Consider the following 18,793-nt stretch of genomic DNA (forward strand, 5'->3'; position numbering starts at 1 on the left):
TAACACTAATTAATATGAGGACCATTAACAAATACAATTAGTAAAACCTAACAATTAGGGTTTGACAATCTTAATCGTTTCTTCCTCTTCATCAAAACACCACTTCCTCTACCAATCACCACCCATCCACCACCACCTTCACCTTCTCCGAGACCCGACCACCTTCATCTTCTCCCAGACCTGACCACCATATACTCCTACTCGACCACCACAAACAAACAACCATTCTCAATATTTAATTTCAGAACTCAATATCGTTCTAATCTTTCTCTCTCTAAGATAATACAAACTTGAGAAATAATGGAAATAAGGAACGAATTAATTTGTTAAGACAGAGCGTTAATGTCATTTTTTGCATTATTACTCATCCAAATGAATGCCTCTGACTCAATTAATTAGTTTGATCCACTACCATTCTCTTAGTTTCAGTTAAGGTTTATCTTTTCAGAGAAGACTTAATTAAGAATATGATTTCATATTCAAATTTTCAAGGTCTTCAAAATTCATTGATACACAAAACATTACTTATCTATACTCATCTTTGTATCAACAATGTGACTTATTTAGGTTCAGATCTTTTTACTGTTAGAAACTATGGAACATTTTATCTGGTATACACCATCTTTAAGTTGTTGATGTTATCAACCATCTTAAAAATGAGAACACATTTAAGATGGTTATGATGGCCCAAGAAAGTGGAGGTGGTTGAAGAAGGTGGATGTGGTTGTAGATGGTGGAGGAGGCAATGATGCTGTGATGAAGAAGAAGAAGAAGAAGAAGAACCAATTAGGTTTTGGTATAAAACTTTAATATTTTTACACCACCAATTACTGTCCACAATAGGTCGATAATGGGGACATTTTTTTTTATTTTTTTTGGACTTGTCATGATCAACAATTTCTGTCTACAAATTTTGTTAGGGATGAAGAAGAAGATGTCTTAGGTTTATGGAAGAAGGAAATGGTGAGGACTTAAAGTAAAAACTCAAATAATTAGAGAGTACGGAGCTAAACGTATTAGAGTAATATCCCCCTAAAAATTGTTGTCCATATAAGATTTATAACTTTTTTATTTGTCCATATAAAATAGTTGTCCACATATGATATTTGATTGTCCATATATTGGCCACAAAAAAAAAATACAAAAAGGTCGCCACAAAAAGTTCACTATTATTGGTTTAAAATATAAGAACATGCTTTATATCTCATATACTATACAAGATAGATTTTTTTCTTTTTTAGGTTAACTGTTGAAATGATAATTATAGAAGTACTTTTAGAATGACAGATAATACTAGTTTAAGCCCACGATATATTCATTTAATTATAACTTTTTTGGTAAAAAATCACTCAATTTTTATAGTCTTCGACTCCGCAGGAATTTTCGTAGTATGCAATGGACTGCAACTGGTTTGCCAGGAAGATTGCGACTGGTTTGCCAGGAAGATTGCAACTGTCTGTAAAAAGGTTGCAACTAGTTAACAAAGGGTCGCTTGTTCGATCGTGATTGTTTTGTAGATTGATTTTGAGGATTGGAAAAGGACGCTTGTTCGCTCGTGATTGTTTCGTAGATTGATTTTGATGAAAATTCTCCCTTCTCTTATAATCCAAATGACTTTATCTTTTTGTGTTATTCTAGATATAGGGATCTTTTGTATTCCCTTTTGCCGAAAGATCATAAAACGCCCTTCTAACTAAGGTTCAATTTCAACTATTAGTGTATTGCTCTCTTTTTTTTTTGAACTATTTAGTGTATTGCTCTTAACAAAAAAAAAACTATATTGGCCATTAAGATCTGATACTCATAATATTCGTGGGGTTTTTTCATCAATCAAGTGTTTTCCTGGTTTGAAGTTTAAAATGGTGGAAACCCATCGGCCACTCCACATTTTAATATCCCTTCCATCACCTACAAGAAAGCATCTTCTTTTCTCGGTGTAGCTTCTCATACTCAACGTACATTTCCATGTTTTAGTGGCTTATGTTGGACACTTATGCTACCACAAATTCTCCAATTTTAGGTATTTAGCTTTCAGCAGATTGACCCAAATTGCTTTAGGTTTGTAAAAACGAATGGTAATACAAGCTTTCTAGCCAAAGCCATGTTTACATTACTCAAATCCCCGATTCTGAGTCATCCTTCTTTGTAATTTCTCTTCAATATCTGCCTTCCTACATCGTGCATCTCGCTTTGATCAATTTCATGCAATATGAGCGTCTTGGTCAATAAGATTTGATACCCAGAATATCAGTGGGGCTTCTTCATCAATTAAGTTCCTTCCTCATGGGTCACTCCACACTTTAATATCCTTTCCATCGCTTGCAAGAAAGCATTTTCTTTTCTCATTGTAGATTCCACTCAACATACTTTTCCATGTGTTTCGTAACTAATGTTGGGCTCTTATGCTCCTACGAATTGTCGTGTTTTAGGTACTTAGCATTTAGTAGATTGACCCAATTGATTTACGTTCATTTAAGAATAGTCGTAAAAGCTTTCCAACCAAAGTCATGTTTACACTACTAAAATCTTTGATCCTGAGTTATCCTTCTTTGAAATTTTTCTTCAAAAATTTTCCTTTTCATCAAGTACCTTTTAGGTGCTATACTGGAAGAGAGTAACTACAGTGGAATGCTTGTTAACTTGTCTTCAATAAAATGGTTCTTCCTGCATGAGACCGTGTATTACGCTTCCATCATGACAGTTTGTTCGATACTTTCTGAATAAGAAAAATCTTAAGAGCATGACAAGTGTTTCGGTTTCAGCGAAAATTGTCCCAAATGCTTATCTGAGTCTAACCTTTATGTAACTCCTAAGAGCGACATAATTTTGTTTTTGTTGTTTGCATGACTATTTCGGCTAAAATGAATGGTGACTTATGGTAATGTATCAATGGCCCGAAGTATTTTGAGTATTTGTCAAATATTTTCTTCAACTGAATGACGTTATCTTCTGTTGTCGATCCAAAGAAAAAAAATTCATCTGCAAACGTCAAGCGACTAAGAGTCGGGGCGTATCTATCAACTTTTAGTCTGCTATAAATCCCTTTATGCTCTGCTCTGTCTATTAATCTGCTGATAATTTCTGAGCAAAGATAAAGAGATGAGGGCTTATATAAGGGACGCCCTTAAGAATGACAGATAATACTAGTTTAGGCCCTCAATATATTCATTCTCTCCTTCAGAACCATTATGAAAAGTGTATCCTTCAATAGACTATATTACAAGAAATGATTGTTATTTGAGACACTCTGAAATTGACTCGTGTATTCATGTTGATAATAGGACTACACCCTAATCCTTATAGACGACTGAAATCCACCCTTGTTGAAAACGGTCGAAGATGTGGAAGTAGAAGAAGAGATTAAACGGGGTATTTTAGTTCATTACACGCACAACGGGCACACTTGACAAAACTAGATTTTGACATGTATTTGTTCGAAGAGAGGTCTATATCGGTCATTTCGAAAAACAGGGGGTGCATTATGATTATGTAGTCTAAATAACTCCGTTAGTGTGTGGGTTTGATGTCGAACTGTTCCTCATTATTTCCGTTATAGTTTTTTTTGTATTAATATTTCCGTTATAGTTACTACTGTTTTCTTTCTTTCATTTCATTTTTCTAGGGCTTTCTTCAAGATATCTGACGTATCAATGTTCCTGACTTCTTCAATGAGGTTTTCTTGGTAAGTATTCCTTCCCTCCAGGGTTTCCAAATTTTAGGGTTTGGTGCAGTTCTATACTAGAAAAACAGATAAACCCAGATAAAAATTAAGTTCAATTTAGTAAAGTTGAATTTGTGAGTTTAACTGTTTGATAAAATGCCTGACTGAATTGTATGTGAAATCCTAGAGGGATGGACTATTTTAAATATCTTATTAAGGCAATGAAAGATCAACGAATGAATGCCTTTGTGAGTACTATTGTGGTTGCAAATAGTATGAATTTGAAACGAAAACCGTATCATATGATTTTTCTTTATTTTCCAATGACTACAGTATTTATGCCACTTAAATTTTTCTCTGCAGAATAAAGTGTGAGGGTGAAATACAAAAGGAAGTGACACTGGAAAGAAATTAAGGAAAAAAAACGTAGTGAAAGGAGTAGAAGGGAGTGGAAGCATTATCTTTTTTAGTGCTCATTCTGTTTTTTTATACCGGTCGTTGCGTGATACCGGTTTACTTCTCTCGGATGTCTTGCATTTAACATGTGTTCGGATTGGAACTTAAAATACAAAATATATTCATGTTGTCACGATGTTGTCCCTTCTTAACCTTCTCCCTGTGACCTTAACTATGCCACACAATATGAACCTTAGTAATACGACTATGTTTTCCTCCTACCGCTTTCCTATTTAGTTATATAAAACACAACAATGGCAAGGCTAGCTCACTCATATTTTAGTAATTCGTACCACAACATACTCACCCATCTAAATGCAACCGCAGCTTCTCTTTCGCAAGTTCAGCAAACCCACGCTCAGATCCTCACAGCAGGCCTCTCTAACCACACTCATCTCATTACCAATCTCCTTTCCTTGTATGCTAGTCGCCTTCACATTGCAGATGCCACCCTTCTCCTCCAATCAATTCCTGAACCTGATGTCTTTTCTTTCTCCACCCTAATATCCTCTTGCTCGAACTCCAACCATTTTAGCGAAGCCCTTTGTCTTCTTCGCCAAATGGTCAATTTTGGCCTCCTGCCTGATAACTTTGTCCTCCCTAGTGCACTCAAGGCCTGTGCTGGTCTATTAAACCTGCAAACTGGTCAACAGATTCATACTCTTGCATCGCTTACAGGTTTTTCTTCGGATCCATTTGTCCAATCCTCGTTGGTTCATATGTACGTGAAGTGTGATGAAATTAAAGATGCCCACAAAATCTTTAGTGAAATGACCAACCAAAATGTGGTTAGCTGGAGTGCAATGGTTGCGGGTTATGCTCGAAAAGGATTTGTAAATGAGGCCAAATGTCTCTTTAGTGAAATGAAGAATTCAGGTGTTGAACCCAATCAAATTACGTGGAATGGTATGATTGCAGGTTTTAACATCAATGGCTTTGCTTCTGAGTCAGTGGCATTGTTACAACAGATGCACCTACAAGGATATAAGCCCGATGGGACTAGCATCTCCAGTGTTCTCCCAGTGATAGGGGACATGGAGGACCTGAAGAGGGGGACACAGATTCACCCTTATGTAATCAAACATGGTCTTGGGTCAGATAAATGTGTGGTTAGTGCACTTATTGACATGTATGGTAAGTGTGGGTCCACATCTGAGATGTTGCAAGTATTCGAAGAGATGGCACAAATGGACTTGGGCTCATGTAATGCCCTTGTCACTGGACTCTCTCGCAATGGTATGGTTGATGATGCATTGGATGTGTTTAGGAAATTTGAGGCCCAAAAGATACAATTAAATGTTGTGTCCTGGACATCGATGATAGCTAGTTGCACGCAGAATGGGAAAGACGTTGAAGCTTTAACTCTCTTCAGAGAGATGCAAAATGCAGGGGTGAAGCCCAACTCTGTGACAATTCCGTGCCTATTACCCGCATGTGCAAATATTGCAGCCTTGATGCATGGGAAAGCAGCACACTGCTTCTCGCTTAGGAGGGGTATGTTCTATGATGTGTATGTGGGGAGTGCTTTGATTGATATGTATGCTAAATGTGGAAGAATCCGAGATGCGCGGAAATGTTTTGACGGAATGACCAAAAGAAATCTTGTTTCTTGGAATGCAATTGTGGGTGGATATGCAATGCATGGAAAGGGTGAGGAAGCAATTGAGCTTTTTGAATCAATGCAAAAGAATGGGCAACATCCCGACTTTATTAGCTTCACGTGTGTTTTATCTGCTTGTAGCCAAAGTAGCTTAACAAAAGAAGGGTGGCACTACTTCAATAGCATGTCTAGAGACCACGGGATTGATGCTAGAATGGAGCATTATGCGTGCATGATTACCCTCCTTGGTCGTTCAGGAAGATTAGAAGAAGCTCTTACCTTGATTAATGAGATACCATCCAAGCCCGATGCTTGCGTTTGGGGAGCTTTTCTCAGTTCGTGCAGAGTCCATGGTAATGTGCTTCTGGGAGAACTTGCAGCTAACAAGCTCTTCAAACTAGAGCCAAATAATCCTGGAAACTACATTCTTCTTTCCAATATTTATGCTTCAAAAGGTTTATGGAATGAGGTAAATAGAGTGCGGGAAGTAATGAAGATGATGGGTTTAAGGAAGAATCCAGGTTGTAGTTGGATTGAATTGAAGAATAAGGTGCACATGCTTTTAGCAGGTGATAAAACACATCCTCAGATGATCCAAATTGTTGAGAGACTCGATAAGTTGAACATGGAGATGGTAAAATCGGGATACTTACCAGACACCAACTTCGTTCTGCAAGACGTGGAGGAACAAGACAAGGAACACATTTTGTGTGGGCACAGTGAGAAATTGGCAGTAGGGTTAGGACTCCTTAATACTCCCCCGGGGTATCCCCTTCAAGTTATTAAGAACCTCCGTATATGTGGGGATTGCCACATCGTGATAAAGTTTATATCTGGATTTGAAAAAAGAGAGATTTTTGTCAGGGACACCAACCGCTTTCATCATTTCAAGGATGGGATTTGTTCATGCGGCGATCATTGGTGAGACTCCACATATATTGCTTTAGTTTGTTCATCACCGAATGAGGATTTACCCAAAAGAACGGAGAATTGGGAAGGTCATGCTTAAAGCATTTGGCTTGGGAAAACATCAGATGGTTCCGAACATGTCAATTTTACCCCAAGGATAGATGATTTTCCTTTCGATATTACGAGTTCAACTGAAGATAATTACTCAGGTGGATCATTTGTATAACTCTCACTAGTCACTACCTCTTAATCACGTTTTGCTTTTCGTTTGTTTATATGCTAATTTCTCTTTTGTCTGACTCTGAATTCCTCTTTAGGTTTCGTAAAAGGCACACATAGGTTCAAGACTTCAAGTACAGGGATGCCTACTGTAATTGTTTTGCTGAATCCTTCAATATGGAGGTTCTGGCGGTGCATCTTCTTTTCTCTGTCTACTTAGTGGATTCTGCTCGAGCCTGCCTTGTTGGTTATGCTTGAATTGACGTCTCCATGGTGGACTCGATGTTTCTTTGTACTATTATCTCCACTTCAGACTGTATGATTGTCTGATTCCGGTGGTTGTAACTGGAAATATGCAGGTTAGTAAGAGTATTTTCTTCATCTAATTGGTATCGGGTTTTATGATTAATCGATCAATTTCGTCTACTAGTTAGATAATGGTATTAATCAAAGTCAAACATGTTTAAATCATGATATAGTATTAAGTCTTATATATGATCTTCATTACTCGTCTTTAAAGACAAATAAAACCATGAAGGATCTGGTCCGTAACATCCTCTTTTCCTTTTTCTCTGTTTTAATACTTCAACAGTTAGGCAACTTGTGCTACTGCTGTAAACTCGTTGTTGGAAGCTTTAACGGATGTTTACTTCATTAAATCAAATTCAGTATACAAATTCCTTTCAGATTAGACTAGTTTTTTAGGTACTTAACTAGTTTTGACTCGAAAAGGTCAGATATTAGTTATTCAACCTCATTACTACATACAGTCTGATTGTGGTTTGTTTCAATTTGAGCAGGAAATGGATGTTGTAGAAGAGGATCTTAGAAGAAATTGCAGTTGTGAATGTCATTCAGAAAAAACCAATTATGTCATTCTTATGAGTGTCCAGAGAAGAAGAAGTCCCAGTTGATGTATATTTAATGTTGATTAGTCTCAAAATATTGGAAAAATATGAATTCCAATAATGCTATTTGGCCCAACAAGACAAATTTTGCACATGAAGTCAGCAATTTGCCGTGTTCGGGCCAAATATCACTTTCCTATGAATTTAATCCAAGAAAATTACAAAGTTATCATTTGTATTTACTTTGTTGTCTTTCTTTACATATCTGATTTTGCTTGTGATAGAGGAGTATATATGTGGAAGTTGTGGTGGTTCCGAATGGTGGTCACAGTGGGTAGTAAAAGTGGTGGTGCGATGGTAATGGTGGTGATTGGGTGGTTGTGAGGAAGTTGGTGGTGGCGGGGTAGGGATGGTGGTAGTCGAGTGGTTGTGATGTGGTGGTGGTGGTTGTGGTGGAGTTCCGTGATATTGTGATGGTGGTGACAGTGTTGTGGTGGTTGAAGTGGAAGTGTGTGACTAAGGTGGTGGATGTATTGGACCATCGGCATAAAGGGATGATCATGGTGTTGGTGGTTATAGTGCTCGATAAAGTGTGGAGGCTGTGGTATGGTCGTGGTGGTGATGAAGCAGAGAGTAGGCAAGGAAGAGAACTTGAAGTATGAAACTAGGTCAGCTTTTGAGTGCTCAATGGACTTGCAGGCCCGAGAGGGATTGTCTTAAGAGTTGTATGGCTGTTAGGGACCAAAAAATCTTAATGATGGTTGTTAAGGTGCTCATTCAATTCATTATGTATATCATGTTGTGTTCATGATGTATCGATGTCATGTAAATGTAATTACTCTTGGAGTCCAACGTAAAAAAAAAAAAAAACTTTTGAGTGATTAGAGGAAACAGAATCAAATATAGTGAAAGATTGACTTTTGTGAAGTCACAAATCCATACATTTACCAAATTTACATTCTGTTGTTGTTGACGTTAGACTTCAAGAATCATTACATTTATATGACATACATCATGAATGCAATATGGAGTACATCACGAATTGAACTATAACCGCCATGCCATTATTAAGACATAATAGGTCGACTATAAAGACCCTTTGCTATGGGGGCCTGAAAGTCCAACTATTCTTATTTTATTTATTGTCTTAATAACATAGGATAAATCTTGACGATAAACTTCTTCTACCAGAATTTGATCTCTGACTTTTTTAAATTGCCCATAGAATTTCACGATCACACATTTTGAACACAAATGTTTGTTAGGGAGGATGTATGGTAAACACAACTTGAAATTGAAAATAAACTCTTCAAAACTTGTATCTCCCTTGACTCTTTTACATTCCCTATACTTAATGTATCTATTCAATGTATTTACAATGAGAAATACTTTATCTTCTACGAGTCTTACTCATACTCGAAACTAATGTGGTGTCATTTTTCTTTGAAGATGTTTTCTCAATTATACTATATCTGCACTAATTACCTTCTTTTCCATGATTGTGCGCCTATGGATTTGAAAGTATTGAAAAATTCCGTCTTCCTCGCAGCTTCTTTTGATATTTGTATGTCTCAAATAAGTCCTCTACAATCGATCAAAGATATTCTTTAATCTTTCTTTATTAACAATGTACCACAAAACCATTGTGCTCCGACTGACTTGAGTATTGAAAAATTCCATCTTTTTCTTCTTGGTTCATCTGATACTAATTCGGCTCCCATTAGTCCTCTGTAATCGACAGATGATCTTAAGCCCATAAATTCGTTCATCCGTTGGTAAAAACTCTCATCTAAAAACATTATCCCAAGATTCAAAATCCCTTGGGGCCTACTAGACGGGCGGCGAATTTGAAAAGCCCCATATGTCCCTCTCATTCCTTCTTGATACCGATTACTTTGACATAATAAATTATGAAGTAAAATACGTACCGTGCCAATGATTTTATCTTTTCTATAAGATCGAACACAATAAATTTCAAGAACTATAGCTGAGCTGATTTTCTTAAAGGTTTCATCTTCGACTAAGAAAACAAACTTATCGTTCCAAGTAGGGTTTTCTCGTCCGGTACCATCGATTCTTGATCTCAGCTTTTTATTTGGATCGATCCATGCCTCAACATATGTCAACATTTGTTTTGATTTCTTCATTGGTTTGAGATCTTCACCTGAAATCAGATTTATTTCTAAGAGATGATAGTTTTGGGGGTTTTCACCTTGACTTGTTGTAGTCATGGATGAAAAAGTGTCAATTTAGTGAGAAAAGTGAACAGATAGGAATGTGAATCATCCCAATAATCACAAAAAGTCAAATATCACATTTGTTTTCTTAACTAAAATTAATGTAACTTTCAACAAAAAAAAAAACTAAAATTAATGTATTAAAATGGAATATATTTCTTTTTGGGGGTTTTCTAAATGTGTTATTTTGTTAAAAATGAAAATAATTTATGACATTACCATTTAGAAAGATAAAAAGAAAAAAAATCTTTTCTTTTATAAGTGGAATGAAGAGACATGTTGGGAGATTCTATTTGTTTTAGACATTAGATCTCATCATTCCTATTGATATGGAATATTACAAAATGAAGTTCTTTTTTGCCACACTAGATAGTGTGTTTATGTAGTGCCTCTATTTTGGTTTCTTTTTTAAGAATTTTGTTAAAGAACATTAAATTTGATTATACTTTTAGAGTATTTTTTTCCTCTCTCTCTCTCTCTCTTCATCTTCCAATCTCCTATATCTTCATTTTCTTCTATGAAAGCTGATCAAAAGTTTGGAACAAAACAAGCGAGTGTGACACAGAGTTAGTATTTTGATTGTTCAGACTTTGAGTTATGGCTTAGCACGTAATCTAGGACAACCGTAATTTCATAAAATCTTAAACAATCCTAAATTTCTAACCATAATGACGGGTAATTATGATGACTTGACAAAAATGTGAGTATTAATGTTTTTCCGAAACAAAATAAAAGAGAATTCTTAACATATATATTGTCAATTGATATATTAGAATACAATTATTATCCATTTCAATAAAAGAAAATACAATTATAATTTATGATGAAAGTTGAATTGTCATTTGTTAAAAGGCAAAAATTTTTCAGAATAGCATAATGACCCATACAAAAAGTTTGAATCCAAATTTATTTTCCTACCAATCCACTTACTTTTGTGGTAAGTTAACAATATATTTAAAGCATATTATCAATTTTTTTTTGTTGGAAGATGTTATCAAATTCAAATGGGTATAAAAACAATATTGTCTACCAAAAATAATTAAAAAAATTACATGTATACATTGATAATCATACAAAAATCAATTTTGTGGCCTTTGAATTTTAAAGTATTGCACTACCGGCAGAGCACCAAGATTAGTAGAAATTAATATTGGTAACAAGATAGGAAAATGAATTACCTCCTCCTCCAACTTACATAAAAGAAAAGAATCCAAGATCTTCAAAAAAAAAAGTTTGATAAACAACTTCCTTGTCTTCTCGCCACCTCATCATTTTTATCGGGGAAGGTCGCCGGCCGGCCAATTTTTCGACCGACGGCCTTCAAACATTAGAAAAAATTAAACTCTCCTCTCGCTCTCTCTAAAAAAAATTTTTGAGGGGAGAGTTTTAAAAAAAAATTTTAATAAAAAGAGAGGAGAGTTTAAAAAATTTTAATGTTTGAAGGTCGTCGGCCAGCAACCTTCGCCGATGAAGATGATGAGGTGGCGAGAAGATGAAGTGGCAGAGAGAAGCAATGAGTTGGATGAGAGAGAGGTGATGACTAGTTAACGGTGTTATAACGGAATCTGAAAATGAGGGTCATCTGAGTATTTCTGATAAAGTAGGGGGCTAGACAGGAAGTCGGTCACAATGTTGGGCGCTATTAGAGAAATAACCCTTTTTTATTTTGTGTAGTTACATTTTTTTTTTTGAAGCCTTTTTGTGTGGTTAGATCGTATGTAGTGCACCTATAACTACCTTTTATTTGTTGAAGTGAAGTTATAACTACTTTTTTTTTGTTGATGGGAACCTATAACTACTTGATGTATAATCAATCTTCTTACTTTACCTATTCACCATACATTGCATCTGCAAAAATGAAATGTTCTCGGTAAATGGGATCTTTGGCCTAAAATCTTCTTTTGGAATAGCTAATCGGACGTGAGCCCCTCTTCGAGCAGATTTCTCTTTTTGCTCCTCAGCCCACGGGGTATTAGAAGTCGTTTTTTCAAAAATTCACTTTAGATTAGGTATAGCAAAACCAAAGAAAAAGAATTTCACTAACTCTTTAATTGTGGATAGAAAAACATGAAAAATTCATATGTAATTCACCCACCAGGATTTAGTAAATTCAAACTCCCGTGTCTTGAATAAAGAGACAACAATACGTTAATTTTATTTCCGATCAAAACATATATTTAGACGTTACACAACTAACTTGGAGACACATCTGATTACACCCCCTAGTGCATAATACAATTTTATTTAGTGTGACAAAATGTATTTTTGCTCGTGGGCTGCATGGGGAAAGATATATACAACAGATATGAAATAAAGTATTTAAAGGACAATGTCATTAAATTACAAATTGGCCTAGTCAATGGCGGGTAGAGTTTGACCAAACCACTTTTCCCAAAATACTTGATTAAGCATCAATCCTAATCTTTGTTGTGGTTGCACTTAATGGATCCAAAAGGCCAACATTTGATATTTTTTTTTCTTTCTAATCGGACGTGATGCATAAATTGTTCAGACATTGGCTAACGTCAAAAAGTCAAGAACGGATTTCAAGTCTAACGAGTCAACTCGGTTTAAGGCAGCATACGGCTAAATCCTCAGTACTCCGCTACCTATACTCCTAACTGAGAGGTCAGCAAGAAGTATCAGTCCTGTTTCGCCGCCGACACAAACAGATCAGCTCTGGGGCCTCCAAAAGAATGAGAGAGGTCCGCGTAAGTTAGGTCGATGCCTCACACCTTAAACTGGGGAGGCAGAAGCGCGCCAACGGCTTACCGACTCAATCCCGGAATCTCCTTAAAGATCTCAATCGGTTACAAATCTTAAGTGTTTAAGCAAGCTTGAGCCTCAAGAGTTCTAAAGGAGGAAACATCTCCCAGAAGATCTATCACCTCGATAGGATATCTACGAATGATCGTTGAACTTAAGAACTTCTATTTATCCTAGATACGAGATAACTACAAGGGAAACCCTAACCACGAACAGTGGAAAACTTCCCTAAACAATGGATCACAACTGCCTCATCTAGACCGTCTAATCACAGTCGGTTTACCTCAGCCTATAAAAAGGCCCCCATCGTCTTCTAAGGGGACAAGCTTTCACACAATCTCTCGACCAGAAAGATCCCTCACTTGCACAGAGTTCTCATAACTCACCCACAAAAGGGTCAATCAATATTAATTCTTTTACTTCAAAGAGCAACCTGACTGTCTTGAACGTTAGAGCGGTTTTTGAACCCTTTGCAGGTTTCCCCCCAGGAATCAAGGAGCAAGAGCAAGGAACCAGAGCTGGAGCGAGGAGCAGGAGCATGAACGAGGAACCACAATCAACTTACAAGAATCTTTAACCTTAACAGACGTTGTCATGCATCAAGTCTTTGTTTCATGCTGATATAACGGAAGATCATTTTTTGACATCAACAAGTATGACTCATTAGAATCAATCAAATAGATTTAAATCCAACTGGAATAGACCATTCAAATTAATCAGATAAAAACAACAGTACAAAATTTGACTAGTATAAAGTAAGAGTAGTATCAAAATTGACTAAAAAGTATGAAAGAAAATAGCTTCACGCCAGACCACTCTTTTAGTTAAATTTCGACGGTTACACTCTAAATCATTTTCAGACATCTATTTAGGTGTGATTGGGCCAGGATATTGGCCAAACACATTGACATAAGAGTCGTGGTGTTATGCCCGTTCAATATTTCGATCAGAGTACGTGACCGGTTTAGATTTAGCGAAGGAAAGTGTTTGACTTTCTCTCATGATCATGTCTGTCCAAGACTAGAATGTGAAAATGGCGCCACGGGAAAAGAATGGGATAGGCATAAAATTCGGACAGATAGACTTGTTTATTAGTATTGTTTCCGAATCAGGAAAGAAATACGACTTCAATTTAGACTCTACTTCCAGATCTCGCTACTCTCTTCTCTATTTATTTATTTATAAATTCCTCCCTCCATCTTCTCCTCTTTCACACCCAACTCTTTGAATTCCAAACTACCCACTTTGATTTTATCCTATTACTTCTAACCAAGAGATTACTCAATCAACTTTTGATCTTTTTCCCTATCTGGGTATTGATTATTAGATTTCAGGTAACAACATTCATTCTCCTCTCTCTTCTCCTCTTTCTCTCTCTAGTTTTATGATTAATTGAGGAATGGGTATCAATTAGTTCAATTCAATTCTGTAAATTTTTGAATATTTTAGGATGAACTTGTAGATATAAAAGAGGGAGAAATTCTTAGATTGACTGTTGTTGGTATTCTCCCCCTGAACAAAATTTTGGTAATCTCTCTCTCTATATATATATTAGTATTGTTTATCTCTTATGATTATTGAACAAAGATTAATAATAATGTATGAATTTCTCAGTCTTTTAAAGGATAGAAAAATTCTAGATGTAAATCTTTTTGTGGTGTTGTGTGAGAGAATTTCTCTAGAAAACTATAATTCGTTTGGTGCAAGCAATTATAATTTTCGAGTGGGTGTGAAGTGTAAAGGAAGTGTAAGTAGAATTTGTTGGGTGTTTTTGGTGGAAAAGTTTTGAAAGTGCAAAAAGTCTAAATTGATGTCATACTTTATGGGTGTCAGTCACATTAGAAAGTCTACTTTGTCATTATCTCAAGTCCTTTTTGGCTTGTTAGGGGTTGTTTGTTTTTTCTTTCTATACATTCAAATCTGAACACACTTCTTCTATACCTAAATTTTCAAAGGAATTCAATCAATAATTGAAATTTAGTAATAATGTGAAATTTGACAAGTTGGGGGAAAACATGATCTAGAATCCTAAATTTGACTTGGAAAAGATACATATTATAATATAGCTTAAAGTTAAAGAAAGAAGGTTTATTATTTGAAATTCTTGAATGATTGTTAAAAGAAGTCCTTTATTCTTTCTAATCAATTATCACATATTACATAGTTAAGGGTTCATAGAGGAGAATTTTTTTTAAAGTTATTGGCTTCTTTCTGTACACTAATGTACCTTTTTATGTTTAAAAGGTGAATTGCTTGCGCTATCTGATCGAGGTGTTTGTTTTAGTAGAAATGGCGTCAAATGTTACACAACACGCTTGCCCGTCTCCGATGAAAGCAACATCAAATGGAGCATTTCAAGGGGATAATCCTTTAAATTTTGCTCTCCCTCTTATCATCTTACAAATATGTTTAGTACTTGCTCTCACTCGAACACTTGCTCTTCTTCTAAAGCCACTCAGACAACCTCGTGTTATCGCTGAAGTCATTGTAAGTACATATGTTCTCTACTTTTTGTTATGTTCAAATTTGATAATATCTTTGTTTTCGCAAACTCACATGACTTTGGAGGTCATAACTTGAATTTTAACTTGATTATCAATCGAGCTCTTATTCGACTCTTTTTTACCTCTTGTCATGGCAGGGTGGAATCTTACTTGGGCCGTCAGTTCTAGGTCGAAGCAAGGGGTATATAGATGCAGTATTTCCTGCCCGAAGTCTGACAGTGCTCGATACCTTAGCTAATATAGGTCTACTCTTCTTTCTCTTCTTGGTTGGCTTAGAGATGGACCCAAAATCTCTCTCTCGAACCGGGAAAAAGATTGTCAGCATAGCTCTTGCTGGAATAACCGTACCATTTGGTTTAGGAATCGGCACTTCATTCATCCTCCGTAATACAATATCCAAAGGCGTTGATGGTCCTCCGTTTCTAATATTCATGGGTGTTGCTTTCTCCATTACTGCCTTCCCCGTCTTAGCCCGTATTCTAGCTGAGCTCAAGTTACTGACAACTGATGTTGGTAAGATGGCAATGTCAGCAGCTGCCGTCAATGACGTAGCTGCTTGGATCTTACTTGCTCTTGCTGTTGCCCTTTCTAGCTCGGGCCATTCCCCTTTGGTTGCTCTATGGGTTTTGTTCTGTGGGTGTGGTTTTGTTGCCGGTGCGATTCTTATCTTTCGTCCAATCTTCTCATGGATGGCTCGACGTTGTCATAATGGTGAACCAGTTGACGAGACATATATTTGTGCCACTTTAGCTGCAGTTCTAGCAGCTGGATTTGTGACTGATACCATTGGTATTCACGCTCTTTTTGGAGCTTTTGTGCTCGGAATTCTTGTCCCAAAAGATGGTCCTTTAGCTGGTGCTCTTGTCGAAAAAGTTGAAGATCTGGTATCTGGTTTGTTCCTCCCATTATACTTTGCTTCAAGTGGTTTAAAAACCAATGTTGCTACAATTCAAGGCCTTCAATCTTGGGGTCTCCTAGTTTTAGTCATAATTACAGCTTGTTTCGGGAAGATCGCTGGAACTGTGGCCGTTTCCCGTGTTTGTAAGGTTCCTTGGCGCGAGTCTTTGACTATGGGTTTTCTCATGAATAGTAAGGGCTTGGTGGAGCTTATTGTCCTCAATATTGGTAAAGATAGAAAGGTAAAAACTATACGTCTCTCTCTCTCTCCCTTGTTTTTCTATATATTAGTAGTCGAAATATGTTTCTCATTTAGGTTTAGTCATTGATATATAAAGCAAATAGTGATGGCGTTATTTTTCTTCTGTTGTAGGTGTTAAATGATCAAACTTTTGCTATAATGGTTTTGATGGCTCTTTTCACAACCTTCATCACAACACCCGTTGTTATGGTGTTATATAAGCCATCGAAGAGAAAGAATGATGCTGAGTATAAGAATAAAACTATAGAAAGGGAAGACAAAAGTACCCAACTTAGGATTTTAACATGCTTTCATAGTTCAAAGAATATCCCAACAATGCTAAATCTCATCGAAGCATCTCGTGGAAGTGGAAGACGAGAAGGTCTATGTGTTTATGCTCTGCACTTAACAGAGCTTTCTGAGAGAACATCGGCGATTCTAATGGTTCACAAGGCACGGAGAAATGGGTTACCTTTCTGGAACAAAGGACGAAGAAATTCTGACCACATTGTCGTTGCCTTTGAGGCTTTCGAGCAGTTGAGCCATGTCTCTGTAAGACCAATGACATCGATATCTGCATTTTCAGATATGCACGAAGACATTTGCAGTAGTGCCTCTAGTAAAACAGTGGCGATGATCATACTCCCATTTCATAAGCAGCAGAGAATAGATGGTGTATTAGAAACAAGTCGAACCGACTTTCAATGGGTCAACCAAAAAGTCCTCCAACACACGCCATGCTCAGTAGGAATCCTAGTTGACCGTGGCGTTGGTGGTTCTTCCCAAGTATCTTCTAGCAAGGTTTCGTGTACTACAGGCGTCTTATTCTTTGGTGGATGTGATGACCGTGAAGCACTTGCATATGCCGTTCGAATGGCAGAGCATCCAGGAATCAACTTGATAGTTGTTCATATCTTAATGCAGCTTGAACCCGTAGCAGATGTTTCCGTTATCGATATGAACAGTGAGTCAAATGCTGAAAGCAGATCACTCGACGATCAAGTGCTCAGTGAAATCCGTGAGATGATGGCTAGAAACGCTTCGGTCCAGTATCATGAGAGGTTGGTGAAAAGTTCTGCTGAAATTTCTTCGGTTGCGCAAGAGTTTAGTAGGTGCAATCTGATTCTAGTCGGTCGAAGGCCCAATAGTGTTGTTGGGCCAGTTTTAAATGGGCGGAGCGACTGTCCAGAACTTGGGCCCATTGGAAGTTTGTTGATATCACCAGATTTGTCCACAACGGCATCGGTTTTGGTTGTGCAACAATATTCTACGCAGTCGCCTACGGATGTGCTACAGACTTCAAGTCCCGAAAACTTCTTAGAGGCGGACCAAAATTAAGATTAGTTGTTCCTACAAGTACGAATATTACATATATGAATTCAGATATATAAACTATAGATTAAAGTAGTTTTTCTTTTTCTAAGTAGATATAAATCTGACCCTAGGTCTGATTGATTGAGTCAAATTTCTGAATGTTTATTGATCAATTCAATGACCCCATTGAGGAAGTTAGAATTCTTTTATTCTTTGGAAAATGAATGGGGGACTCCCTCAAACATACTCCCAAGTGTACTCCCCCTCACAAGACAAGGTCATTTTGGTCTTTTCAATCTGACAAAACTGTCAAAAGACCAAAAGAGCCTTGTCATTGTGAGAGGGAGTACACCCGGGAGTATGCCCAGGGAGTCCCCCTATCATAATTGTTATTCTTTTTGGTTGAGTACTTGAAAATTATCAATTTAATAGTCCAGTCTCATCCTCACTGCAGATGCTTACCCTTGAGCACTTTTCTAACCTTTTTTGTTTATCTTAAAATTTCTTGTTTGTTTTCTTTTTTCCTCTCTTCCTTCTTTTTATTAATCTTGAGTTAAGTAAAAAATAATTAAAAGCAGAAAAACTACTAAAAGGTTTTAACAGTCCCACTAGAGCTATAAATCCATCCCATGACTAGGAAATGGTCGGGAGATCCTGGCCTAAGAAAAAAATTAGTCGGAGGTCAAAAATCGAGGAAATAATGTTTTGCACCTTCCCATTTTTCTACGCGATGTACAGAAAACAAAGACGTGCTGGAAAACAATGTTATGAACAAACATTTAGGTAGAACGATAGTTTATAATGCGCTATCAAAAATATGGGAATTATAGAGAGAGGATGAAAATCCTAAAAGTGATTATGAATCGTTTCTATCACGAGGCAAACAAAATTTTGACGGGTTGGGGAACATAAAATGTCAGACTGCCACAACCCTCAGGCACGGGGCAAAGCACAAGTCTTTCCCTCCCATGGATTGTTGCTTTATAACCAGGTTGTGCCGGTCCTTTTCTGGACCGATAGTTTGTTGGCCGCCATAAAAGTGTGTGATACAATTCGTAACTAGGTAGCATCACACGAATACCAACAGATCAGAATAAGGCGGGATACTAGGTATCACCTCGATTCAACTTATTTATTTCTC

At 36.9% G+C, this 18,793-nt stretch overlaps 2 protein-coding genes across 10 annotated transcripts; both read left to right on the plus strand.

The window, feature by feature from the left end:
• Positions 1-2,056: 2,056 nt before the first annotated feature.
• On the plus strand, positions 2,057-7,935 carry LOC147534774 (Pentatricopeptide repeat (PPR) superfamily protein). Of its 3 annotated transcripts, none has more exons than XM_086649258.1 (5): positions 3,189-3,506; positions 3,623-3,682; positions 4,025-6,835; positions 6,944-7,204; positions 7,646-7,935. In XM_086649258.1, exon 3 carries the CDS (start codon positions 4,372-4,374, stop codon positions 6,640-6,642), a length of 2,271 nt encoding a protein of 756 aa, XP_086505384.1. In that variant the 5' UTR covers positions 3,189-3,506; positions 3,623-3,682; positions 4,025-4,371; the 3' UTR covers positions 6,643-6,835; positions 6,944-7,204; positions 7,646-7,935. The 3 variants fall into 3 exon arrangements, with proteins under 3 accessions (XP_086505382.1, XP_086505384.1, XP_086505383.1); XM_086649257.1 differs by having other exon boundaries at positions 3,245-3,514; XM_086649256.1 differs by having other exon boundaries at positions 2,057-3,682.
• A 5,658-nt stretch (positions 7,936-13,593) lies between these two features.
• Positions 13,594-17,861, plus strand: LOC147534775 (cation/H(+) antiporter 18-like). 7 transcript variants are annotated; one of them, XM_086647314.1, is made up of 5 exons: positions 13,699-14,030; positions 14,146-14,223; positions 14,984-15,183; positions 15,338-16,339; positions 16,471-17,861. In XM_086647314.1, the coding sequence occupies exons 3-5, from the start codon at positions 14,986-14,988 to the stop codon at positions 17,674-17,676; spliced, it is 2,406 nt and encodes an 801-aa protein (XP_086503440.1). In that variant the 5' UTR covers positions 13,699-14,030; positions 14,146-14,223; positions 14,984-14,985; the 3' UTR covers positions 17,677-17,861. The 7 variants fall into 7 exon arrangements, with proteins under 7 accessions (XP_086503437.1, XP_086503440.1, XP_086503438.1 ...); XM_086647312.1 differs by having other exon boundaries at positions 13,751-14,030; positions 14,941-15,183; XM_086647315.1 differs by having other exon boundaries at positions 13,773-14,030; positions 14,159-14,223.
• The last annotated feature ends 932 nt before the right edge of the window (positions 17,862-18,793 follow it).

Source organism: Eschscholzia californica, unplaced genomic scaffold (assembly GCF_041429995.1).
Source record: "Eschscholzia californica isolate CP2 unplaced genomic scaffold, dmEscCali1.0.p SCAF_6, whole genome shotgun sequence".
Classification (NCBI taxonomy): Eukaryota; Viridiplantae; Streptophyta; class Magnoliopsida; order Ranunculales; family Papaveraceae; genus Eschscholzia; species Eschscholzia californica.